Source organism: Diceros bicornis, chromosome 19, assembly GCF_020826845.1.
Source record: "Diceros bicornis minor isolate mBicDic1 chromosome 19, mDicBic1.mat.cur, whole genome shotgun sequence".
Classification (NCBI taxonomy): domain Eukaryota; kingdom Metazoa; phylum Chordata; class Mammalia; order Perissodactyla; family Rhinocerotidae; genus Diceros; species Diceros bicornis.
In genome coordinates this window covers 402494-429780 of record NC_080758.1, presented here as the reverse complement: position 1 = coordinate 429780, position 27287 = coordinate 402494, and the positions used below count along the sequence as shown (strand labels likewise).

At 56.0% G+C, this 27287-nt stretch overlaps 1 protein-coding gene across 2 annotated transcripts in view; it reads right to left on the bottom strand.

The window, feature by feature from the left end:
- The window catches only part of ZBTB46 (zinc finger and BTB domain containing 46), a 67201-nt gene extending 44414 nt beyond the window's left edge, over positions 1–22787 (bottom strand). For both annotated transcript variants that reach the window (XM_058562236.1, XM_058562237.1), the window contains exons 1-2: positions 22678–22787; positions 355–1329 (exon numbers count right to left, since the gene is read on the bottom strand). In XM_058562236.1, the coding sequence (XP_058418219.1) occupies positions 355–1291 (937 nt within the window). In that variant the 5' untranslated portion in view covers positions 1292–1329; positions 22678–22787. The remainder of the gene's footprint in view (positions 1–354; positions 1330–22677) is intronic.
- Between the last annotated feature and the right edge of the window lie 4500 nt (positions 22788–27287).

Below are 27287 nucleotides of genomic sequence, written 5' to 3'. Positions count from 1 at the left end.
CAAGAGAAAGCAGACTGTGCCTGGAGGGAGGGGGGCTCCCTCCAGGTGTCACCTCACTCTTCCAGCTATGACCCCAAAGCTCATGTCTCCCTCGGCTTCAGAGGATCCCCACCCCGGGTGGCCTCTGTGTGGTGGTGACACTGGTGCTGTACTGATGGGGACAATCTGGCCTGTGGGACACGTCAGTCGAGTTCCTTGAGCTCACAGCAATTTACTGCGAAAGGAGGTGACCCACTGGAAATGTGCCACTTCGTTCACAAAACCAACAGCCACGGGGCCACCAACACACAGTGCATTCGGGCCACTGACGGCCCACGGTGTCTGAGCCCCGCCCGTAACAAATGAAAGACTTACTTGAGTCTCGGCTGCTGAACGGCCACCCGGACGTCGGAAGGAAAGACGGCAGCGGGGATCCGGCCCGGCTGCCATCCTCCGCCTGCGGCGTGATGTGCCGGACAGTCTCCTTGTTCTTTCGATTCTTCCTCCGGCCTGTGGGCTGCCAGCTGTCCCCTCCAGCCTGCTCTGAGAAAGAGTTCTGGATCACACTGTCCGTGGCAGAAGGCAGCTCGCTGCCTCCGTAATGAGACGGCGAGATCTGCTCTTCCTTGATACGCAGAGACCCGTAGCCCACGTCGCCGGGCCACAGTGACTGCGAGGAGATGTCCTCGGGGCCGTCAGCCTTGGCCTCCGGATCCTCTTTCCCGTAGCTGCTTCCACCTTCGTGGCAGCTGGCGATGGCCGAGTCTCCGGAAGAATTGGCGGGACTCGTGCGCCGAGCCAACCATGGGGAGATGCTCCTCCCAGCCATCACGGCGGAGATCAGTGCATCCGTGCTGCTGCCAGACGGGGTGCCAATCTCGAACTCTGAGAGCTCGTCGGAGGCATCCGGCTTGATGCTGATGTCCAGTGCAGCCTTGATGAAATCGTGGCAGGCTTGCACAATGTCCGTCATCTGCAGGAAGCTGGCAGCCGACATCACCTCGATGACATTCCTGCTGGTGAGCGCCAGGTGGGCAGAGTACATGAAGTCAATGATGGCCTTGAAGCCCTGGGCAGTGACGATGTCCAGGTGCGTGACCGTGGCCTGGTCAGACGTCTTCTGCACCTGGCAGTAGAGCGTCTTGAAGTAGCGGCTGCTGCCAAGCAGGACATTCTTGTGCGCCTTGAAGACCTTGCCCTCGACAACCACGCAGGCGTCACACAGGACGCCATGCTGCCTCTGCTCATTGAGCTCGCGCAGCAGGTGTCGGTAGTGGGACGCGATTTCCATGTCTTCCTTTCGGTTGTTCATTTGGAAGTCCTGGTTCCTGGAAGCCTCTTCTACAGACTCTGTGGGGGCAAAACAAGAGTTATCCACACGGTTGACACAAACACGCCAGGCGGGAGTCGGGTAGAGTGCATGTGATGAAGGCAGGCGAGAACGCCTGTGCGGGGCGCTCGGCTGCGCGGGGAGCACGCCTGTGCAGGGCTCACGCCTGTGCGGGGCACTCGGCTGTGCGGGGAGCACGGCTGTGTGGGGTGCACGCCTATGCGGGGCGCACGCCTATGCAGAGCGCACATGCTGAGGGTGGCCTGGCCACCATGCTGGAGCAGAAGTGACACAGCAAGCACGTCTGCTGGGCCTGGAGCACCGCCTGCAGAGGGAGTGCCTATCCCTTCCCTGAGGCAGGGCAGCCGCCCAGCGGGAATGGAAGCGAGCAGGAATCTGATGCAAGTTTCCGGGTTCAAGGCTTACCACCGTCATAATGGACACAGTTCTGAACAGAATCCTACACACACACAGCTAACTCTCAGAACAAAAAACAAATATTTCAGAAACAAGGAAAACGCCCATGAATGGGTGAGGCGACCTTCTTACCCAAAGGGAAAATCTAGGTTAAATGACCCAAGTGTCCCCTCATCCCTCACCCTTGAAGAAACATCCTTAAAACAAAAAACAAAAACCGACTTCCTACACAAACAAACCCACAGAGCAAGAGACAGTCGCAGCCTCAGCCCCACAAACTCCCAAGACTCCAGAGGGAGAAGGTCAGCTCACCCGCTGCTGGCCCAGCTCCCAGGGAAGGTGGCCAGTGCGGGAACGTGCGCCCTCATCAAGAGCAGTGCCACTGCACAGAAACCGGAGCCCGAATCCTCCTGGATCACCTCCTATGCCCCTCCACGGCTCTCCCGACCGCCAACTCTCCCGAGGCGGCCAGAACAAAGTGCCACAGATCCAGGCTTAAACAACAGAACTTGAGTCTCCCGAGTCTCCCAGTCTGGAGGCCAGAACCGAGACCAAGACGTCGCGGGGCCACGCCCTCTGCAGGCTCCGCGGAGGATCTGCCCCAGGCCTCTCAGCTTCTGCTATTGGCAGCAACCTTGGCCTTCTGGGGCCGGTAGACGCCTCACCCCGTCTCTGCCTCCATGTCCACAAATCTCCCTGTGAGTGTATCTGTATCTCAGGTCCCCTTTTCATGGGGACACGGCCATATTGGATTACGGCCCACCCTCCTTCAGTACGACCTCATCTCAACTAATTACATCCACACTGGGTCACATTCTGGGGCACTGAGGGGTCAGGACTGAACAGACGAGTTCTGGGGGACATGTTCACCCCGTAACACGCCTGAGAACCAGACGGCGGTCAGGGTTGATCTTCCCCCTTAAATCTTCTGCTTCCCCGCTGATCAGGGAAGCAGAAGCTCTCACCCAAAATGCCACAATGCATTTAATGGGACAAAACCAGGCAGGGACGTCCACGCCGTTCCTGGGTGGGGCGGCTCCTCGGGGCGCTTGGCTTGGAGACCTCAGACTTGGCTCTATGCACCCACATTGTTCCGGCACCCGGGCCTTCCCTCAGTCTTGACCACGTTTCGCAACATCACCTGAAAGCGCCTTGAAGCGCCTTGTGCAAAGGCAGCTAGTCGGCTTCACGTTTCACAGGCCGGTCGAACGAGGCGGCGAGACTGAACCAGGCACGGGGCCCCAGCGCCATCCCGCCCACCCCTTCGAGCCCTTCCTGCTGGCGGCCCTGGTGTGATGGCCGAGGCCCTGGTGACCTCCTGCTGCACTAGTCCCCTCTTCCGGACTGAGCACTTACTGTGGCCTGGCGCTGGGGCCACCGCCGAAAACAAAGGCCGCTGCCCCGACCGGCCCCAGACTCAAGACGCGAGGTAGACACGCTGCCTCCATCGGGTCTCAGCCTTTCTCTTACAGCAGCTGAACCTGTCCCCAACAAGGACAGGCCACTGAGGAGGAGACCTATCCCTACGCCCACAGACCACATAGGCCTCTCGACCTCGAGCACATCAGAGCCCCCGAGGCTGGGGTGTAACCCGGGGCTGCCCCAGCGTTCTGAGTGGGGCAGGAGGGGGTACAAGAAGGGACGTCCAGGCCCGGCTTTATTCCTCACTCCTGGCCTTACAGACTCAGACTGACCAGGCATTGAGGGAGGGACCAAAACACTTCAAATCGAGGAAAATGACCATTTAAACTAAGGCGTCAGTTTAAGGCCTGGAGTCCACACAAAGTGGCAACTGGTTCCCGGCCGTGTGTCAGAAAGAATCAAAAGTGTCGGCACCCTGTGTCAAATCAGGAAGCTGTATGTCTCATTATCTGATGTCCTATATGAATAATAAGTCTCTTTTCTCACCAGTAAAACAGATCCTTTAAGAATTAGGAACAATGAAAAGGAAAAGAAAATGTAATTTTTACAGAAGCAACAACCACCTCACAGGGCTTGCATTTCCAAAATAATTTCAACTCATATGAAAAGTTCTAAAATAAATTATTATCTAATCAGGGCAGCTTAAAAATCAGTTATGTACTTCACAGGAATTTTGTAGTAAGAAAAACCATACAATTTTCATTAGGGAAAAAAGTTTTTTGTATACTAGAAAGAAAAGGAATCTAAAATAATGATAATGGAAAATAGACGAGTCTGCTATGGAAACATCAAGGACACACATAATGTATCCACGCCCAGGGAAGCTTAAGAGAGCAGAGAACTTGGCTACAAAGTTGATAATCTCTCTGCATCAGTAAGATGTTCACGGAAGTCCTGGACATGTGACCATGTGACCACAGCACAAGAGCGGCAGCCCAGTGGCCAGCTGCCCAGTTGCTTTTTGGCAGCTGCGACCCTAAAAATGGAAGCTTCCTGGGCAACACAGCCAGTTGTATCATGTAACAGCTTGAAGAGTAAGATGCAGATTCGAGACTAAACCACCCTCAACATTGTTTCTTTGAAGGCAAGGACAGCAGAGCACCTGCCCTGCCCTGGTGGAGTGTACCGTCTAACGGAGACACACCTGTTCACAGGACAGCCACCTGTTCAGGGAACGCACATCTGTTCACAGGACACACACCTGTTCACAGCACACACAACTGTTCAGGCAACACACACTTACAGACTGACATATATATATCTATTCATGGGACACACACTGTGGACAGACATACATCTGTTCACAGGACACACACCTGCAAACACACATCTGTGCAGAGGTAACCTGACCGTCGTCTCTGGATTACCTGCACTGCTGTGCAGATCACAGGGCATTTTCACGCATTCAAAGGTCCATGTGTGGCACCCCTGTGAGTAAGGGGCCCTGTCAGAGAGGAGCCTGCGGTCCATGAAGGGACACAGATGCCAAATCACCGCACGTGAAGAGCCAAGGGCTGGGTGAGGCCGAGGCGGCGAACGGGCTGTGCTGCACACTGGTGTCTGCGGCTGCACAGAAGCGATGTGAGGACTGTCTCCAGGCTCCACCAGCTCCGTGTTGTTTTTATGAAACACCACTTCTGTTTTTACTTCTCCTATATGTTCTCTACCATCTATTTTATTTATAGCTGACTAATCTCAAGCTACTTCAGCCTCAGACAGAATCACTTACAAAACATTACGAAACACTTACGAAACATTACCACTCTGGTACCAACACAACTTGAACCCCCGCTCCAGACCAACCCCAAAACTCAAGTCGCCCTGAACAGCAGTGGGGCTCGTGAGCCAGCCCACCCCGCCCCGGATAACCAGGGACACTGTGAGCAATGTGCGTGACCAAGCGGTCTGCGTGACAGAGGGGCCAGCGAGGGCCTGTCCGGCCTGGGTGGGCAACCTGCCCCTTGCTCCTGGAGCCACAGCCAACCCCACAGCCTCCGGGAAAGGCGGAGGTTGTCCCCCAGCGGCAAGCCAGGGAACAGAAGCTCAGATGCTAGCGCCTTGCCAGCGGCAGAGGCGGGTTCAGAGCCGCGAGCGTCCGATGCCGAAGCCCGAGTCCTCCAGGGAGCCCTGCTGTCCCTGCCAGCTTCCACGGCCGATGCGACAGTCTCGCCTCTGCTCAGTGCGGTGATCCAGGGCGAGGATGAAACTCCAACGTCTCCAGTAAAACAAGCCACGCTCAAACCTGAGCAATGGAACCGGCTCCCACCCCCCACCTCTCTGTGAGACAGGAGCACGTCTGCGCTCCAGGATGCCGGTGTCGGAGATGCCAGAGGGATGGGCGGCTCCCTAATCCATCACTTACGTGGTATGGCCCTCGGCATCCCAATCCCTACACTCATCTTGGAAGTTACAGAGCACATTCCAGAACCTTCCACCAGCATCTGAAGGTGAGGGGTCTCTTCACAATCAGGAGCAGAAGTCATCATCTCGAAGACAGACGTTTAACATCCATTCAAGCTCCTCCAGGCGGCTACTGACGCTTCCTGGGGAAAGGCCAACTCAACCACACATCTCAAGACACACAAGAACCACGGAACGTGGACTGCTGTGAATATACGTCATCTGCTGCTCTGTGTGCTTGGAGCACTAGTTCTGGGAGCGGGAGCGGGAGCGGGTTATCTCTTTCCTTTCATCCCTAAGGGGCTGGAAGGCGATTTGTTCTAACAAAATGTAAAGTAGCGGATGCAATCGAGACCTGGCGTCCCTCTTACACCCAGACGAGCATCAGGCCTGTGCAGGGACCTGGGCCCACCGGCCGGCTCCTCCCTGGGGCCAGTCACCGAGTCACACTCAGGAAAAGCCCACCGAGGACTGGGAACAGCTTGTAAGACATGAGCGTCCTCCCAAATACCGCATCAGACAGCCTCCCACCTTCCTACCTCTGACTGACAACTCCTGCATTTCGGTTACACTCAATTTAAACTTATTTAAAATTTTCCTGAAAACATAATCTAACAGACAAATATTTTAAAGCGGAAGCAAGACACCTTTGTGCTAGAACCAAAGCGCTCTGATCCCAGCCTCAGTGGCCAAGCAGCTCCCCATAGGCCACAGGGGCTCCCGGAGGAGGAGGGGGAGACCTCGAGGACGTCTGAGCTGAGTTTAACACCGTAACAGTCGCGTGGCGCTTAACGACGGGGACACCTTTTGAGACATGCGTCCTTAGGTGATTCTGTTCTTGTGCAAACATCACAGAGGGAGCTCACACAAATCCAGAGGGTGCAGACTCTACACACCTGGCTCCACGGTACTAACCTACGGGACCACTGTCTGTACGCGGTCCACCGTTGACTGAAACGGTCCATATCGTATTCTAAAACCGGGCTTCGTAATTATTTTGGTGAGATTTTTTACAGGGGCCACATTTTGAACAGACACATCACCAAGATGTATGAATGGCCGAACACAGGCAGATGCTCGACTTCAGTGGCCCTCAGGGAAACACAGATGCAAACTGCCCACGAGATGCCTCCGCACACCCCTCGGAACGGCTAAAACTGAAGAGAGTGATCACATCAGTGTCAGTGGGGACATGGAGCAACGGGAACCCTCACACTCCGATGGCGGGAATGTGAGATGGTGCAGCCACTTGAGAAAACGGCGTGGCAGTGTCTTCAAGGGTGGAACAGACGCACATGACCCAACAGCTCCAACACAAGGGGGAGACCCAGGGAGGTGGGAGCTGGGCTCCACACGAGCACCCACACACGGTCACAGCAGTGCCATTCACCACAGCAAAACCTGGAAACAACCCAAGGCGCGTCAGCAGGTGAACAGACAGAAGAACGAGGTTTAGTCCAACAGCGGGGTGCTCGGTAGGAAGGCCCCATGTGCCTCCTCCACCTCCCGCCTGGCCTTCCTGTGCCGACTAAATGTCACTCCACACAGACACAGTGGGTCTCAAAACACTCATGCTGCACGAAAGAAGCCAGACCAGGGGAGGGCGTGTGCGTCCTCTGCATGAAACTCTGGAAAATGCAAACCCACCAGCGGGCAGGGAGGGAACCAGGTCCGAGGTTGCCTAGGCTCAGGAAACTTGGGGGGAGGGACGTAGCCCACCTGATGGTTTCACTAGCTTGAGCAAACTCGTGTGACACTCTTCAAATGAGAACAGTTTGTCGCATGTAAATTATACCTCGATAAAGTTAACTAGAAACCTACTTTTGTGAAAATATTCTCGCTCCACTATAAACTTGTGCTTATTTATTGCCCTTTGTCGTGGGTTGAACTGTGACGTCACCCCCAAATTCATTTGTTGAAGTCCTAACCCCCGTGACCTCAGAAAGTGACCTTATTTGGAGATAGGGTCGTGGCAGATGTAATTAGTTAAGATGAGGTCACTGAGCTGGGCCCGCATCCAAGGACTGGTGTCCTTATAAGAAGGGGACACTGGGACACAGACACGCTCGAGGGGAGAGGCCTGGGGCAGATGCTCAGGTCTCGGACTTCTGGCCCCCAGGACCATGAGAGAGTAGATCTCTGTTGTCTAAGACGCTCGGCCTGTGGTTCTCTGCCAGGCAGACCCCGGACACTCACACTGCTCTTATCTTCCGAGAACACCACTGAAGCCACCAGGGTAACTCGGCACACACGGGAGAAACACTCTGCTCTTTCTCACCGGGAAAACCATCCTCTGCCTAAGCCCACGTGTCTGCGGGAACCAGGCAGCCCTGACGGCTCAGCCTCCCCACGTGGACCACATTTCCCACCCTTCAGACCCCCTGGGAAGCTGCCCCAGCCCCATCCCTACACAGCCCCGTCCCTCCCCGAGGGTCTGCACAGCACCCTCTGCTGATCTGGAATCGTCCCTGTTCTGGCTTGGGCCTTCTTCGGGGAGCCCCTGGGAAGGTGGGAGAGCAGTGGGAAGATGCGGGCCAGCGAGAGACCCCGTAACCAGTGGAGTGCGGGGGCCGGCTGAGGGTTCTGCCAGGCCTCAGGATGGCTGGAACCCAGAGGGGGTACCCAGAGCCCAGCACTTCGAGGGGAGACGTGAGTCCTCGAGCGCAGCCACCCCGGGGCCCCAGACAGCCTGAGTCAGGTTCTGCACCTGGGAGAGCGGTCCAGGGCCCTGGGAACAAGACGGGCGGCGGGGGGGTGGCCAGGGGGAGGGGAGGACAGAAAAGGGCCGGGCAGGGTGGGAGCTGCGAGAAAGGCCTCAGAAAAAGGCCCATGTCAGAGCCAAGGCCTCGTGCCTGGCATGCCCACCTGAGGGCCAAGTTAACGAAGCAGCTCTGACTTCCAGTTTCTTGGCTTCCGCTGGTAGGAAGTCGGTCTGGGGGAATTTCTCTGTTTTGGAGAGTGGGGGAGAGAAAAGGGAAGAAGAGGTCACCTCTTTACACACCTCCTGCTAAACTTGAGTCCTGTCCTGGGCCTTTCATCTTTAAAACACAATTGATCTTGACAGGCAGCTAAACTCCCGTGAGCTCATTCAGGTTATGCACGAAGCATCGGCGATACAAACACGCTCGTTTTAACAGCTCGGATCTACAAAGGCAAATTCTGCCATGGAATACAAGAGCGATGGTGAGCCGCTCCCAGCTGCCAGACCCTGCCTCCTCCTCCAGGAAGCCTCCTGGGGCTCCTCCCATGACAGCACACACGTGCCTCTGACGCCTGGTGCTGTCCCGCCTTCCCTCCAAGTTTGGGAGCCTCTCAGCACAGGGACCACATCTTGATGCTGAACAGGCTCAATGCATACTCTTGGGGTCAACAAAACTATACATCTTTTTCACATTAGACCTGTGATATCGAAATCTTACATTTTAAACTCAAGAAATATTGTTAACATGTCCCATATTAGGTGCAGGCAGAAGTAGAACAAGACGGCAAATTCCTGACCCATGGCAGTGGTCTTGAAGGTGGATGGTGAGGCCGTGTAGCCGACCAGCCACACACCCTGTGACATGCCAGCTCTGCGCCACCAGAGCCACCGGAGCATCCAGACGTGTGCCCTGGGTCTCACAAGTCAGAGCGTGACACCACGTGTGCAGCTGAGAGGTGGGTTCTGATGTCCCCATCAGCCACAGCTCACAGCAAGTCGGGGGATGGATACAGTTACTCACTGTTGTGGGGCAGATCGTGTCCCCAAAAAAGGCAGGTTGAAGTCCCAGCCCCCCATACCTGTGAATGTGACCTTATTTGAAATACGGTCTTGGCAGATTTAACCAAGTTAAGATAAGGTCCTAACCCAGCAGGACGGGTGTCCTTATAAAAACAGGAAATCTGGGGGCCAGCCCCACGGCATAGTGGTTAAGTCTGGCGTGCTCTGATTCAGCGGCCCGGGTTCTCGGGTTCAGATCCCGGGCGCGGACCTACACCACTCATCAGGCCATGCTGTGGCGGCAACCTACATATAAAATAGAGGAAGACTGGCATGGATGCTAACTCAGGGCTAATCTTCCTCAAGCAAAAAAAAAAAGAGGAAGCTTGGCAACAGATGTTAGCTCAAGGTGAATCTTCCTCACCAAAAAAAAAAAAAAAAAAAAAAAAGGGAAATCTGGACACAGGTGCACACAGAAGGACCACGTGGAGACAGAGGCAGAGACAAGAGTGAGGCAGCCACAAGCCCAGGATGCCTGGGGCCACGAGAGCCAAAGAGGCAGGAAAGATCCTCCCCTGGAACCTTCAAGGGAGCGCGGCCCTGTCCACACCTGGATTTGAGACTTCTGGCCTCCAGAACTGCAAGAGGGAACATTTCTGTTGTTCTAAGCCACCAGTTTGTGACAGTTTCTCACAAAAACTCTAGGAAAAGCCACACATCAACTTAAAAATTTTTTTTCTTAAAAAGAAAGTTGATCGGTTTAACGAGGCATAAAAACTATATCCAAGAACTTTAAATCTGAGATATACTGTGACTTGAAATGTTAACTCTGAACACTTGGGCTCCCTGCCACCAAGAAAAAACAGAATCTAAATAAGAAAAAACAAAAGCCCTGCCATGCTGTCAAGAATGGGAAGGAACCTTTCCACTGTCTTTTTCAACTTTTTATCTTGAAATACTTTCCAACCTATGGGAAAGTTGCACGAATAATTCGGAGAACTCTCACCTCCCCCCAACCAGATCACCATTTTTTAACCTTTTACAACATTTGTTTACATCAGGTAATATGCTGGAATCTTCCATCAGTCACTTTTTCTTAAAAGTTGTATTACTTGAAAACAAGAGAAGCTGCCCATCTAGGTGAGGTGCCGCTTAGGCACGGCCATCACGGGCCTGGACCATCCTGAGCAGGATAGAGACATGTTCACAGGATAGAGACAGGAACCACACAGTACCGCCGAAACCAGCACAAACATTTGCTCTGGTTTCCAACAGAATTCCCACTGGCTAACCTGACGTGTTCCCAGTACCGTTCTCCCTGTGTCATTTCTGCAGACGGCACAGGCCTTTCAGAAGGTAAATACGTTAGATGCTGAATAACCGAAGAAGGGGTAGACGGCTGCTGAGTGAGGGAATGTAACCACCTGGGCAGGAGGCAGACGAGTGGACAGCCACACAGACAAATCCTATCTCCAAGGCCTGACCTCCTGTGATTGACCCCTCCTCAGTTTCCCCAGTCTACGCTGACATCAACAACACGGCCAGTCCCAGAAGTGACCAGGCCTCAGCAATGAGCAGGTCACAACAGTCCCTGGCACTCCCACAGTGGCCAGTGGAGCCCCTGACCAAGGGGCTGAGCACAGCACCAGCTGGGGGCACAGGCCAGGCCTCAGGGGCCCCAGGCAGGGGGCCGAGGTGGGATGGACCCAGCCTGAAGCAGGCACCAGTGTGGGGGTCACCTGGACCCACAAGGAGTCAGCTGGGTGCCAGCTCAGCAGGTGCTGCAGGCCCTTGGGGAGGGGCTCTGGGGAAGGGGCCTTGGGGGAGAGACCCTGGGAGAGGGGCCCTGGGGGATGGGCTCTGGGGGAGGGGCTGGTTTTTCCCCCTGGGCAGGGTCCAGGCTTGGCTCCAGGGGAAGGCTGGGAGGTTCGGAGCACCCTGTCTCCCCTTCTCCGGCGTGTGAGGGTGACGAAGCCGCTCCCTGGGAAAGCCCCTCTCTGTAAAGTGCTGGCTGGACCAGCTCCCAGGCACTTTAGGAAATGAAACTCCGTGATTCACGAGGAAAGGCTGGGACCTGCCAGCAGGAGTCCGACTCAGGACTCGGGGATGCACCAGGGGGGCTGCTGCTCGGTGCTCTGGGGGCCGTGGGGGCCCACAAGGGGCTCTCCAATCTGCCCTACTGACCAGTGCTCGCTGAAGGAAACGGGCACTGCAAGGGCCAGCTCAGTCAGGCAGCCGAGGGGAGGGGGTTCCCCAGCAGCCACATGTCCCTCCCGGTGGCTTCCCCGTCCTCACGGCCCTGCTGTGGGAACTGCGCCCGCACGGGCTCATGGGGTTCAGTAAACGCATGCTGGGCTGGTGGGCATTCCCTTTGTTACAACACTGCCCCTCCCCGAAGAGTCTGTGCCACACAGCCCAGTCCTGCCTCCCCCTCCTCACCAAACCCACCTCAGCTCCCGCCTAGCCCCGACGAGGGAAGGTGCACCAAGGCTGGGGAGCTGGAAGGTCTGGTTTGTGCTGGGCCAACCCCACAGCCCTGTCTGCTCCTTCTAAAATCTGAGTTAATCCTGTGACTTAATGTTAAAACTTTCAAGGTGTCTGGGCAAGGCCTAAAAGAAACCCAGCGAAACAGACGTACTAGACTCGGAGAAAAGATTCCAAAGAAAAATCTGAATGTACGAAGCTGGCAAAAATTAACATCACATCATAAAAACCCAAAGATGCTGGCGATGCGCAACTGGAGAGCTGCAAGCATCCTGGAACATGGTCTGCAGTGCGGAGAGGCAGAGACACGGTGCATCCTCCACCCGCTAATTCCACTTGCGGCTCTAACCCAAGGAAATAACCCCAACGCTCATTTCTTCAAGGATGTTCCTAGCTGCTATTTACAGCAGCAAAAAGGAAGGCACTGCCCAGATGCCCACAATTAGGAGACGTGAGGCGTGGGGAGGGAGCCCAGCTGGTCAGAGGGGCAACAGGTGACGCTGAGACATTCATGAGAAATGAGGAGAAGTGGGAGCAGAGCCCATGGGCCTCAGGATCTTTGCTCAAAGCCCCTTTCCCTCCAAAGCAAGCACCTTATTTATAAAACTGGAAGAAGAAGGGTGTATCCACCAACACTCGTGTGGGGCAGGGTGACACCATGGAATTACCACCCAGGAGGTGGACTTTAGCGTAAACACGGGAGACATCCATACTTCCCTTTCTTCATTCCTCCTGGGAGCTCGAAGGCATGGGGGTGGGACCACCACGAGGGAGTCAAACTTTCCTAACAGGACGGCACACGGTCGGCCTCCTTGGGTCCCAGAACCCCCACATGGCCCTCAGGGGTGAGGGGCCCGCAGGTGGGCTGATGGGGGCCAGTGTCTCATCTAGAACCTTGGAACTGCTGAGGGCAGGGTCCCCCACAAGGGGAACACAGGCTGCTCCTTCCTGCCCCCAGCACCTGGAGCCACCCAGCACACAGAGGCCTCCCAAACCCAAATCCTAAAGAGCAAAAGGAATTCCTCAGAGGGGCACCGGCCACTCTGACGGCACAACTGTCACTTTCTCTACAGCTATTTCCTGGAGCCTCCAGACTGAGGCAGACACAGAGAGAGACAGAGGAGGCCTCCTCGAAGGTTCCTTAAATACTGCGACACCGTGGACTGACGGTCAGGAGTTGGGCGGCAGCTACATGACTTTTCCCGCCATGCCCTTGAGCTGGATGGCAAGACTGATCGGACACACCCGCTGGCCTGTGAGCACTCCAGACAAGCCGGTCACTGCCCCCGGCTCTGTAGGGACCTGCCGTGTCCTTCTCCCGGGCTGAGGCATCGGCCAGCCAACTGCTGGGGATAACCCAGCGGGACTCTGCGCTCACTGACGTTGGGGTCCAGACGGCGGTCAGAGGAGAGAGATTTCAGCTCTCTCACCTTCACAGGACTCAGGAAATAGCGGGTGAACAGTCACAAATGAACAAACCCAGTTTCCTCACCAGCTCTGCCAAAATTCCAGCGTTTTCTTCATGAGACAGAAATTCTAAAATCAAGCCCCATGTCACTCATTTCATCAGCTCCCACTGTTCCAGAGGGTCCAGCTCACACACTTTCAGACCCAGTGTTGGCTGTGGATAAAAATGATTTATCTGGAAAAGAAACTAAGGTAAAAATAGCTCATGACTCCAAACAAACTGAGAAGCATGCACTAAAACACTCAAAAGGAAGATCCCGCAAACATCAAATTGAGGTCTCAGCACTGACCCACTAGAGTGGCAATCCTTTTGTAACAAAACCTCTCACTAATAGGAAAATTCCAAATTTGGGCAAAATTACACACCCATTTTTCCCACATAAAAAAAACAGAAGCAGGGCCAGCCCCGTGGCGTAGTGGTTAAGTTCGGCACGTTCCACTTCAGCAGCCCGGGTTCAAGGGTTTGGATCCCAGGCTCGAACCTACACCACTCACCAGCCACGCTGTGGTGGTGACCCACATACAAAATAGAGGAAGACTGGCACAGATGTTAGCTCAGGGACAATCTTCATCAAGGAAAAAAAAAAAGAGAAGCAAAGGTAAATTTAATTTGTTTTAGTAAAAACCAAATGAAAATCAATCTAAAAGGAGAAAACTGAGATGATCCTCTTAGGTTAAAAAATTTATGAGATATTTCTATACTTCATTAACCAATAGCAAATCTAAAATTTTTAAAATAAAACATTTATAGGTGATAATTATTTTGAAAATTCCATGCGCATCTCCTTAACAAAAGGCACACATATCTTTAAAAGCCGGCACCAAAATATAAAAACTATTAGTCTTTAAAATACTATAAATTAGAAACTCCGATGCAGACATGATTGTTACACTTCAGACGCTGAGTACAGGACACACGAGGGCCCCAGGAGACGCTGACGGAGCAGTGCCTGCCCCTAAAAAGGTGAGCCCCAGCCCACTCGCCTCCAGCTGGTCCTAAGGCCCCTCACGGGAAAACGGGTGGGGCTTCTTATGGTTGGAGGATGAAACCAGCCAGACCACCACGTGGGACCAACAAGCTCCGACATTTCAACAGATAAATAGCACAAAACAGAATGAACGAGATTTGAGATGCACCATCTCAAGTGCAACTGTGGGCCTTATCTGGACTCCAATTCAAACAAACGAGCAGGAAAGACACACCCGACGAAGTCTCGAATGCTGAAGCAAACGGCAGGGTGACACTAAGGAGGGACCTGCCAGGCGCATGGCTATGTATGTCGGCCACGCACAGTGAAGCCCTTGGAGGTAGAATGAAATGTCTGAACTTTGCTTTAAAATACTCCAGAACTAGGAGCCGGCCCAGTGGCATAGTGGTTAAGTTCACGCACTCCACTTTGGCGGCCCGGAGTTTGCAGGTTCAGATCCCAGGCACAAACCCACACACAGCTCATCAAGCCATGCTGTGGCAGCATCTTACATACAAAATAGAGGAAGATGGGCACAGCTGTTAGCTCAGGGACAGTCCTCCTCAGCAAAAAGAGGAGGATTGGTAACGGATGTTAGCCCAGGGCTAATCTTCCCCACCAAAAAAATAAGTAAATAAAATACTCCAGAGCAAAACCCCGAGGGACAGAAGCGACAGAGAGGAGCAGGTACTGGGAATTACTGCAGCTGCGGGCGTCTCCTCCAGTTCTGTGCACGTCGGAAAACTCCCACAATAAGCACTTACATATAATTGGGTTATGAAAGAACAACATAACTTCTACAGAATTGGGAGAAAATGTGATTAAGTGATGCAGAAGCTGTAAGAGACTCTAGCCTCATCCTGCACACTGTGGTTCTAAGGCTGCTGCGGGGCCCGAGGCCAAGAGGGAAGGGACAGCCCCGTCCACTACAAGCCCTGCACAGTCCGCAGAGGGACCCGCCTCGGTCCCACCCCGTCAGGCGAGGGTCCTTATTTGTAGGGTGACCCTGAGAGTGAATCGAAGTGACAGCAGCAACCCCCGCGCTCCCCTCACTCAATGACCTCCGACCCTCTCAGTGACCTCAGCATCAATGGCGGAGGAACTGTGCCTTTGCGAGTGTGGACGATGAGCCACGGGCAGCAGCCACTCCACATCCCCCATGGTTGCTGCAGGCTCCACAGAACACGCCCGTGCTCATCGCTACGTCAGAATTACAGGTTTCAGACCTGCCGCTTAAGGACACTATTTGATGCGCTGAGTTCTACACGGTCACTACAGCTTGAAAGCAAGTTTTCTAAATGTTGAAGACTGTATTTCAACAGCTGCTGTCCTTCCTCTTCCTGTGTATCTTACAGGAAGCAATAAAAACGCCAAATCTGAAAAGGGGTCCCCAGTCTCACCAGCTGCCTGGGGGAGAGAAAAGGCCCCAGGTCTGACCTGGTGGGCAGGTGGGCACACGTGCATTCAGGAGGGCGCAGACGGCGCCCAGAGGAAGGCCCCACGTCCTGCTTTGCAGCAGCAGCAATAACGAGCCACCTCCAACCTATCCTGCTGGATACCCTCGGTCCCCGCTCTGCTCACCTTCCACCCAAAAGTGCCTGATCCCCATCACACCATCCCTCCTCTCTCCACTGCAGGGGTCTCCATCTGTCTCTTCTGGCCTGTCTGTCTCTGCTTTGTTGCTTCCCCTGCAGAACACTGGACCCAGTAGAGCAAGGAGCTGGTTGGCTGCTGTGCCCTCAGGCCCAGAGCCCTGCTCGCTGCAGGCTCGGGGCTGAGGGCAGGTTTGCTGTCACATTCCCCAGTGTATTGGTCACTTGCCACCTCTGCTATACCATCAAGGGAACGGCAGCTGTCAGAGGTGACAGCTGGTGATGGACAGAGACGCCTCAACAAACTCTGGGATTGAGAAACAGATATGGAGACATGTCAGGCAAATGCAAGCTATAATGGTGTTGTGGGTTGAATTCACTTCCACAAAAAAAGATACGTTCAAGTCCTAACCACCGGTACCTGGGAATGTGACCTCATTTGTTAACAAGGTCTTTGTAGAAATGATCAAGTTAAGATTATGGTGGGCGCTATTTCAATATGACTGGTGTCCTTATAGGAAGAGGGAAGTTTGGACACATGGGGAGAAGGCCATGACAACATGAAGGAAGAGATTGGAGTGACGTGTCTGCAGGTCAAGGACACCCCAGATTGTTGGCAGCCACTAGAACCTGGAAGAGGCAGGAAGGAGCCTCTGGAGAGAGTGCGGCCCTGTCCCCACCTGGATTTAGGACTTCTGGCCTCCAGAACTGTGAGAATAAATCTCTACTGTTTTAAGCCAGCAGGTTTGTGGTCCTTTGTTACAACAGCCTCGGGAAACTCATGACTTACAATTAGATGATGGAAAGGCCCTCTGAAACGGGGCATGAGTGGTTCTTAACCCGGATCTGCACAGGGCCCACCCCACTCCAATTCAGTAGTGGGGGGGGCTGGAAGATGCATCTTTATGAAGCTCTCTAAGGGGTTCTGAGGTGACAATCACAGAGACAGTCCACCCCTTCATCCAGGAAAGCCACGTGGCAAAGCCGCTCGAATCCAGAACCCAGAACCGGGAACCCAGACAGGGACCGAAGGACAGCGGCTCAGCCACCCCTCGCCTCTGCGCGGGGGCCAAAGTGCCTGTACTCTCCCGATGGGCTGCTGGGGGAGACGGGCGGGGGGTGGACACCACGTGCCCGAGTGAGTGTGACAAGTGTGGTGCAAGGCAGAGAGCAGATGGCAGCCCTGCAGGGAACAGTGGACCCCAAGGGGTGGTCCACACACCATAGTCACAGCAAGGGCAGCTCTGGCCAACCCGTGGGCAAATCTTTGTCTATCATAATAGTTACATGTCCATGTTAGTGTGTCAAGAAAAATACAACCGAGACATCAAACTCATGATTTCATGGATATTCTTGCTCCTTAACACAAGGCAAAAATAAGTTTAAGTAAAAAGTGAGGTCGTTGTGAACGATGTTAAGCAAATGTGGTTGGTGCATAGGTGAGCCGATGAGGCAATGCTCCAGCTCGCCTTGCTGTATCCAGGGAACGTCGTGTTCACTGATCAAGGAAAGCGAGAGAACTGAACACACCCGGCCTCTGACCCACCACCTGACCTCTGTGCTGGGGCGGGTTTGCTGGACATAGCGAAGGTGTGTTTCCTGGCGCTGACCCTTCCCGATCTGTTTCTCGGGCACTTGAGTGCACACGCACGCCCTGGAAATATTGACGGCTCTGCTCCACCATGAGAACCTGGCTTACAGCTAAGAGCCACGGTTAGCGTGGCCACGCAGCGCCACAGACGCTGGCACCTTTCTACCTCCCCCCGCCCCAGGCCTGTGTGGGGTTTCCAGCACGCAGCAGAAAGGAAAGCAGCAGTCATAGCCGAGAAACCAGACAGAGGAGGTGGAGCTGGGGAAGCTAAATGGCCACCTTCCAACACCCAGACGTTTACTCCATCATCCAATCACATTCAGTGAGCGACGTCAGCCGACCTGAACTAAAAGGGGCGTCCGAGGACAGCATCACCTCTTCACTCCTGTTCGTGTCTCATTCTGCCAACGACACAAGAAAACATGGGAAAGTGAAAACGTACCCAATATTAAAAACCACTTTGTTCACCACCCAGTAGGCTGGTCATGGCCGCAGGGTTACTGCCCCTCGGGGAGGGTGTCGGTGACAACTTCCACAGAGTTCTTCAAACACTCGGAGGCGGAAGAAAAAAGTCTTCACACAAAATAAAAGTGATGAAGTGATACAGCTGGGCTTGCAGACTTCTTGTTCCTCAGCCCGATTCCGAGTCCTCGGTTTGCTCTCTGTGCCCAGGCATACCCGCATCAGTCACCGCTCAGCAGAGGATGGATGGAAGATCACAGATCAGACCCTCCGTTTGCCAGGGGACCCACACTGACCAAGAAGGTGACTGGCCCAAAGCCACATGGACCATGCTGCCCACGTTGAGTCCACCTTTCACAGAGGCAGCTCTTTTTTTTTTTTCTGCTGAGGAAGATTAGCCTTGAGCTAACACCTGTGACCATCTTCCTCTACCTTATATGTGGGATGCCTCTACAGCACGGCTTGACAAGCAGTGCGTCGGTCCGCGCCTGGGATCCGAACCTGAGAACCCTGGGCCACTGAGGCAGAGTGCAGAACTTAACCACTACGCCACCGGGCCGGCCCCACACAGAAGCAGCTCTTGACATATGAGATTCTCTAGCCCTCCGTCTGTAGCCCATGATGCAGAGGTGCCTTCTTTCTGCTCTACAAGGAGTGCGAGACAGGCCTGGTGCGCTGTGTGTCAGTGAAGGGGGAGGGTTTCTGCGCCACACAAGTGGCGGCACTTTCTGCGGAGTCGTAGCCGACGATGTGGAGGAGAGGGGGGAAGCGGCGAGGGAAACAGAAATGTCTTACAAAAAGTGCCCATATCCCATGCCGTCAAACGCTGCATCAATAAGGACACCTTACAAATCAATCGTTCCCACACACGCGTGGACCTTCCCGGTTCTGCGGGCAGCGGGAGAGATGCCCCTGTTGAAGCGGAAGCAAGAGGAAGAGGCCTGCACACTTGGTCCACGTGAACCAGCAGTGACGGGGTACCACTTGGGCCAGGGCGAGGACCGAGGAGTGGTCTGGAGTGTGGACATGTGGGACATGATTGTGTGTGCTGACACAAGAGCTCTAGAAGGCAGAACCTGAAACTCTGATCACTTCTCACACCCACCCCCACAGCCAATCAGCCCCCAGAAGCTGCATGGCTCCACGGTCCGGCCCTCTCACTGGCTGTCCACTCTCTGCAAAGCAGAAGTTAGAACAGAATTTGCTCCAGAAGCACTGGACCCAGGGCTGGGCATGTGGGTCCAGCACTGAGCAGGCAAGGGTCCACAAGGACACGCTTGCCCTCCAGTCTTCTCAGAGATTCAGATGCCCCTCCCCAGCCAGTGGTCTACATCCTGTCCCCCTCTGAGCTCTCAGCCCTCTTCTCACTAGCATTTGTCTCCCACACCAGGCCACACCAGTAGTTCCTGTGTGCCCCGACCCATCCCAGCAGATCACCGGACCCTCTGCAGGAACTCTGTCCCAAGACTGGCCCAAAAGGCTGGTTCACAGCAGGTATACAATAATGCCCAAGAATTGTCATCAATAAAAAACCCTGGTAATGTCTCTCCGACATGACTCAAAAAACACATCTGTCAAAACACAAGCTCTGAGAAGGCAGTTGAAAAATACACTAAGATTGTTTCTCAACTTTCTCTTCCAAGACACCAAGGTTAATCATTTTTTAAATCAAAATAATGTTTTAAAATACTTAGTAATTTTTTAATCTAAATAAGAGTTAAGTGGCACTGTTGATAGATATTGAAGAGAAAACTTTGCGTAAATCATACTAAGGTCAAATTTGTCTGGTCTAGCTTGTTTTTATCCTTTATATAACAACTTTTTAGTTTGTTAGAAAACGTTCTCTCTCTTTTCCATGACTTTTCCATCCACAACAATTACCATAGGGCATCTTGTGTCGTCACTAGCAAACCAGACCACAAGGCCTGAGTGTGCACATGGCAGGAGCTCAAAGCAATTAAGCCAGAATGGCAGAAAAGAAGGAAAAACCTTCCAGGATCCCAGGGTCTGAGACCCCAGCCATGCTGGCTGCACCAGAGCCAGAGCCGAGAGCAGAGGACATGAGAACCAGGACTAGGACAAGACAACATATTTCAAAGACTTAAATAAGTCTTGTGGCCTCAAGAGAGATTTTTAACCATCTGTTTATTCTCAGGAGTCAGGCCATTGAGGCAAACTTGTAGCAACAAGAAGAATCTTTTTTTTTTCTGGGGAAGGGGCAGATTCACGGGGAATTCTTGACAATCACCTACCGCTCAACAGACTTTAATGTAAAATACGTTAAGTCAGAGAGAAGAAAAAGCCCACATTCTTAAGACAACATGAGTTGGGTAGGAACATGAAGCTTCCAGCACAGGGCCCGCCAAGTCAGCTGCTGTGACACTGGCGTGGGGACAAGGAGCAATGGTTTCTAGAACTCTCATCTCACTTTAACACAGCAGCCTGAGCACATGCAGTACCAGCAAAGGGAGGAATGAGCTCAAGTTCACCAGTCTCTGGCGCTTTCTAAACACTGCACACTAAGTGGGTCTCCTTGGCTCTTAGAGGCTGGTCCGAGACCTCTGGCAGAGAACAGAGCATGAGTGCTCACAGCTGTCCCAGAAACCCAGACCCCAGGGACAGAGTGGCCCACTTTCCCTTCATCTGAAAACCCCCACTTAAGGACAACATTGGAAAGTTCACTCTTACAATTTAATTTGGTTTAATGTGTTTGTAAATAACAGACCGTCTGACACATTAGGGCATTTCCTCCACGTCCTTGGAGCTGTTCCACATACTCACAGTGCTTCCCTCACCCTTTCTGAGCAAACATGAGACTGAGGAGCACAGGTGTCACCAGGGCATTGGGTCACCTTTACCCTGGATAACTGAGCGGGACTCAGAGCATCCAAGATGGTTGGTGTCCCCGCAGGCAACAGTCGACCAGTCCTGAAGATCCCAAAGCGGACCTGGACGGAGGTCTGAGCACAGGAACAACTTATTTGCTAACACGAAACAGCTCAACCTGAACAGTAGTTATCTCATCTAATCAAAATAAAATTCTCATACCAAGGATGGTGTCAATGAGAGGCTTAATTAAATGCCCCAAGGCTGGCCTCCTGGAATGGCTGAATTTTGGGTTTCTGAAGAGCCTAAAGTGAGTCCACTCCCGACTCCCTAACGAGAACTCTCACCATAACCCCACAGCTTCTTCCCTTCAGGAAAGGACATGAAAATAATTATTAGCTTTTTAGGGGACACGGTGTTTAAGCTCCTACTTAAATCTTCAGTAACTTCTGCCTAAATACACCTATCATCAGTTTAATCCTTTCTGGAATGACAAATTCCCAAAGTTTTCAGTTCAAAATATCTAAAATCATCATAAAATATACCAAATGGAAGGATTCTACTATGATAAAATACTATTGTTTACTTTATTATTCATGTGAAAAACCCTTCTGTAAATTTCCTGTTGAGGAACAAACTATTTTCCACTCTTGTAGAGTGGCAGCATTGCCTTGCTCAGGCAGCATTCAGACCAGCAACAGAGTGAATCCACAAGTCTCTTACCCAAACGGGAAGTTGGCTTTAATAATAAACCCAACATGAAAGATTCTACAACTGATACAATTAAAATGCACGCGAGTTCTCCCTGCGCAGGTGTCTTCACCGAGACGTTTGCTAAACGCCTTGCCTAATTAGCATTTCTTTAAACATTGCTGTTAACAATCTTGCCACTGTAATCCAGGACAAATGCGTCGCTGAGATTGTAGCACGGAAAGTGTGAGGAAATTCGCTGAGAATCTCAGTCAAACTTTCTTTTGTTTATATTTCTTTAGTGTCAGAAAATATCTGTTTTTCGCCTCATCTGGTTTGTACCCAGGCTCCTCCGTCCAACCCTATTGTGCGTGGTCCGTTAAAACTATAAATAACGAATTTGTTAGCGGAGCTGGGGGAACCCCAACTAGCCAGAGCCCTCCTCCTGGCGCAGAACATCCCCCATTTGCCATCGAAATTGAGTTGTCAGACACCGACTCGTGCTACCCTGCGAAACTGACATGCCTATTTACAGAGAAACAAAGACGCGGCTCGCGGCGGACCCCACTCCCTCCCCGCGCCCCGTCCGCTCCGCGCGCCCCTCGCCGCTCGGCGCGTCCCGTCCCCTCCGCGCTCCTCTAGCCACCCGGCCCCGAGGCCCCTGCGCCCGGTTCAGCCAGTAATTAAAATGGAGACGAGGCCAGTGCCCGGCTTCAGGGGGAGACAATGACCCCCAAGGCCGGGCAGGGAGCGGGGACCCGCCCGAGCCCACCTCCCGCAGTTCTGACTCTTGGCAAACTCGGCGCGGGCGGGTCCGGGTGCGACTCGCAGGCGCAGGCGGGGGACGCGCGGGGCGGCACGGGCGGGGGGCGCCAGGACGCCCCCGGGCTGCCTCCTGGGGCCGGGCGTTGACGCAGCAGAAATTACCAGCTGGAAAATTCCCCTTTCGGAGGTGACGGGGGAGGGACCGCGGCGGCGGCGGCGGCGGCGGCAGGAGGCGCCGAGGGGCGCGGGGCAGCCCCGCCGCCGCCTCCGCCTCCGCGCACAGCCCCGCGGGGACCCCGCGCCGCCCCCGCCCGGCTCGCCCCGCCCCGCGCCACCCGAGCTCGGGGACCGGCAAGGGCCGAGCCGGGGTCGCTGCCGCCACCCCCGGAGCCGCAGCCCGGCGCGACGATCGCCGCCGGGAGGGCGCCCCCGCGGGGCGGGGCGCGGCGGGGCGCGGGGCGCAGGCGGCGGGGGCGCGCCCGGCTCGCAGCAGCCCCGGCTCGGAGGGCCCCCCGCCCAGACCTGGCCCGGCCCCGCCGCGATGCGCCGGCCCGGCCCGCGGACAATGAGCCGGCGCCGCTTACCTGTGACCCCATGGGGCGCGGGCGAGGGCGGGCGCCGTGGCCGCCGGACCGGAGCCGATGATCGCTGCCGCCGCCAGGCGAGCGCTGCGTCCGGGCAGGTCCGAGCTGCGCGCTCGCCTCGGCCGCTGCGTCCGTCGGTCCGTCCGTCCGTCCGTCAGGCCGGCGCGCGCCCCCGCGCCCGCTCCAACCCCGCGGCCCCGCCACCCGCGCGCGCGCCCCGCCTGCGGACCCCGACCCCGCCCCCCGGCGCGCGCCCGGCCGCCGCTGATTGGCCCGCGCCGCGCCCCGGCCCCGGCCACCGCCCCGAGTCCCGCCCCCGCCGGCCGGCCGCCCGCCCCGCCCCCCGTCGGCCCCGGCTCCGCGCGCGGCGGGAGGGGGCCGCGGCGGGGTCGGTTCCCCTCACCCCCCCGTGGGCTGCTGGACAGCGGAAGTGCGGGCTGGAGCTCGCTGGGCATTGTGGGAAGCCCCCTCCGTTGTGCTGGCGGGGGGCAGGGGGCGGGGGCGGCGCGGCGTTGGGTCTCCGGCACCCGCCCCCCTTCCCGCGGGCGCCTAGCGGCGGGCAGATCGCCCCGCTGAGAGATGCGGATCGGGGCGAGGGCACCCAGGTCCTGCCTGGACTGTGCACCCCGGCGTTGCCCGCACGCCTGTTCCTCGGGAGCGCGCGGGTCCCTGGGCCACAGGCTGTCCCCGCGCCCCGACGCGCAGTCGCACCGTGCGCGTCTCGAAAACTTCGCGACTTCCCCGCCCGCCCGGGCGGCTGTTCGGGCCGCGCTGTGCCGCGAAACGCGCTCCCGCGGCCGCGCAGGGGCGCGGGGCCAAGAGGGCCTGGGCATCGTGCACCCGCGCTGTCGGGGGATCTCGGTGCGCCCCAGGAGAGCCGCACCTCGGGGCGCGGGCCACGTGACAGTGCCTGCCACTGGGGCTTAGGTTTGGCCAACGTAAAAGCACTGGCAGCCACCCGAGTAGGTCCTTTCCGCCTCGTCGTCTGTTCGGCGGGGGTGCGGGACCCCGCGAAGGGGCGGGAAGCAAGCGGCCTGGCCTTGCCCCGCACTCCGCACCCATTGCAAGCGATCCCGAATCGTGCTGCCTGGCATAGGCCCTGCGCGTCCTTTCTCGCCCCCGCTGTCCTCGAGCCCCCAGGCAGGCGGAATGGGAAGCGTGGCCCCGCATTCCTGGCTGGCCTGTGCGGGGGCAAAGGCCACCTCGCTTCCTCTCTCGGGCGCGGCAGTGGGAAGGGAGGTGAGCCTGTGGCTGGCCAGCCGCGCTGGGGAGTCAAGCACGACTGGGCCATCCAATGGGGAGGCTCCGCGGCCGTCTGCGCCCTGCCTCCCTGCGGGTCCAGCGCCGCGGAATTCCTTGGGAGGTGGGAGGCAGCGGGCCATTATGGATGCTTTCTCAGGATGTGTAAGGAGGCATTCACTGGGCTGCAGTGGGAGGGCAGGCTGAGGGGGGGCGGGAATTCTCCTTGAGTGAACAAGGGTGAGCCGCGTTCTGGCAGCCAGCGATGAAAGGCTCGGACACTCCCTCACTGCTATCGGCGCCTGGAAATGGCTGTGCAGACGCTCTCACCCCACTCCCTGCCCGCTGCCTGGGCTGGCGCTGCCCACAAGCCGTTCTTCTGGAGGACCCTCTCAGTCACGTCTGGAACAACAGGCCCGAGTTCCCTCTCCCTCTGGAGGTGGGGGCTGGGCACAGCCACCCAGAGAATGGGCTGCCTCTAGGCCTCCAGGAGAGTCTGGCTGGTCACCCGCCTCCTCCCTTTGAAGTGGGTGCTCTCTGCAGGAGTGCTCTCACGTGCCTTCCTTGGCACAGTTGTGGCCTGTGGAGGAAAGGAGGCCAGAGAGACTGAGGATGGGTCATGAATTGCGCCCCCAAACTGAGGAGGATTAGACCCCTGATGCCTGCCCTCTTTCTCGGGGAGACCCCAGTCTCTCCCAAGATGTCTCAACCCACCCAGACACTCTCCAAGGAGAACAGCATTGCTGGGATGCCATGTCCATTGTCCCGGCAAGAACGGGGAGGTGCAAAGGCTGCCTCGATCAAAGCCCATATTGGTACTCAGTCATTGTTCAGGAGGCCTGCCCCAGGGAACCAAGCCTTTGTGTCACCAGTACTAGGGCCCACCCCACCTGCCAGCCTGGGGCTTCTGGTTTTGGTAGAAAGCCTTGCTGAGTTCTGGAATGAGTCCCTGGGGCCCTGGAACTCTCTCTCCCTATTCCCCAACCCGGCATGATGATGAGTCAAGGTTACACCCTCCCCCCAGCAGCCCTGCCAATGACTGGGGACTGAGACTCCCATCTTCTTTGCTCCAAGAACCAACAGAAAGGCAAGCAGTCTGAAGCACTCTGAATTTGGAGCTGATACACCAAAAAGGCAGAACCAACAACAATCCCAGAGAGCCCTGATCAAGCCATGCCTAAAGCCCAACGCACCTCCAGACAGTTATTGTTCTGCGAGCTAACAAGCTCGTTTACCATTAAAAAAGAAAGAAAGAAATGAACACTAACAGCGGCAGCTGTGACCTCTCAGCAGAGCTGGGAGGAAGAGGAGAATCGTAGCTGGACTGTTGGAGCCACCTCACTGCATCCCCTGTGATGGGGAGACACTAGCAGCGTGGCCCCAGGAACCCCACATCCATCAGTGCTCAGCGTTGGCTCAGCTGTTACTAGAACTGGACTCGCAGCAGACAGACGCTGCTAGTCTGGGTCTCCAATCTCCCCCTCTTGCTGGGGTCCTGAGGTCCCAGTACAGGCGACATGTTCCGCACCTCATCCCTGAGGCCTGGTGGAGACCCCAGGACGGATCTGCTGCCTGATGACCAGCTGACCCACAACTGTGTGTAGACGGGCGGCCTCAGCGAGGGCAGCTCTACCCTGGGGGCAGCTCTGGGAACACACGAGGACCGAGGGTGTGGGATTGGCCTCAGCACCCTTTGACCAGGGCACCCAGTGTCCAGGGCCATCAGGGCCAGCAGAGCCAGCATATGGGTGTCTGGGAGGGTCCAGGGGATGGGTGCCTGAGTGTTCTGATGAACTCAACATGGTCCCCGCCCTCGCTAAGCTGGTGGACAAGATAAATCAACAAATGGATGGTTTGGACTGTGCACTGGTCAATACTGCATGGTGGTCATTCTGGAAATTCACCCCCGCCATGTGTGTGAGCATGTCTGGAGACTGCCCAAGGGACACCTCGAGGCCTGTAAGGGTCTGGGGGACTGGAGAGAATGAGTGGAAGCAGGCCAGGGCTAGGGCCTAAAGAGGGACTTGCTGGTGGCAGCCGCCCAGAGGTGCTGCTCCCACCCCCACCGCAGACCCCAGGCCTTTGAATGGCAGGCTCAATTCTGTGAGCAACGTGGCTGGCGGGGCCCCTGAAGATCCTGGCATAACCCCCTGCTCTCACAGCCGTCTGCACCACGTGCTTAGCCAGCCCTCTGCCTGCCCTCTACCCCCACTGTGTGGCTTCAGAGGGACAGAGGAGCTAGGAGGGGAACCAGCCCCAGGCCGGCTATTCTGATGCCACCAAGAGAGCAGGGACCTGCCTCCTGCTCAGGTTCTGCCCGAGGGCAGAACCACCGTCCTCTGCGCCAGCTGTTCCTATGAGGTGTAGCACGGGAGGAGCTTTGGGAAAGATGAGAGGAACAGCAAATATCCCTTCTCGTCTTCCTTCCCAGTGTCACCCTGGGCGACCCTCCCTTGCCAAGGCCTTCACGCCACCCCACCTTTCCCCAAGGCAGCCATCCACCCCCAGTTGGGTTTCCAAGCTGTGTTCACAGCAGTCACTGGTCAGGGAACCTGCCCATTTATTCTCCAGCCAGTGATGTTGCTCAGCCATCCCCATGGCAACAGCCCTCAGAGTCCTGCCCCCTCCCAGGGAATTGCCCAGAGCGTGTCCCTGCCCTCTCCAACCCCAGCTGGAAGCCGACCGGGGAGGGAGAGAGGCCGAGGGCAGGGCAGGGAGGGAGATGCAGCGGCTAGGCCAGTCTGAGGATGCCGGGGCTGTAGAGCAGGAACTGCCCTCTGCACGTCATCCTGGGTCCTGTGGGTGGACCAGAGGCCAGCTCTGGGCTGCAGCAGAGCCCCACCCGGGGACTGGGGAGGCTGCCTCGCTGAGGCTGGAGCCAGGCCGGGCCTACTCCCAGGCCTGGCTCAGCCTTGTCTGGTGCCAGCTGGCCCTGCCCTCCTGCCGGGCCTCCCGGAGACCACCCTCCAGAGCTGCCTGGGGCCAGGGGCTACCTGCCAAGCCACGGCTGCCCCACCCCAGCTGTCCCCTGGGCTGGCACCCCCGCCAAGCCCCAACTGTGGCTCCAGCTGCCACCGCCAACTGTCGCCCCGTCTCCTTTCCAAACGCTCACCCCTAACCGTCCTTCCAAAATGCCACTGCCAACTGCCAGCCCTTTCCTTCCTGAGCCCTGGCTCCCACCACCACCCACGGGCCGGCACCAGGGCTCTGCTTTCCAGACCTTCTCTCCAGGATACAGGCTGGACCATACCTGCCATGTGCCCAGGGAGGGGCTGGTGTCAGAGGGCAGGGGCAGAAAGCTGGAGAAGGGGCTGGGGGCCTGGCAGACAGCGAGGAAGTGGGGGAGGGAACGGGGCAGAAGCAGGGAAGGA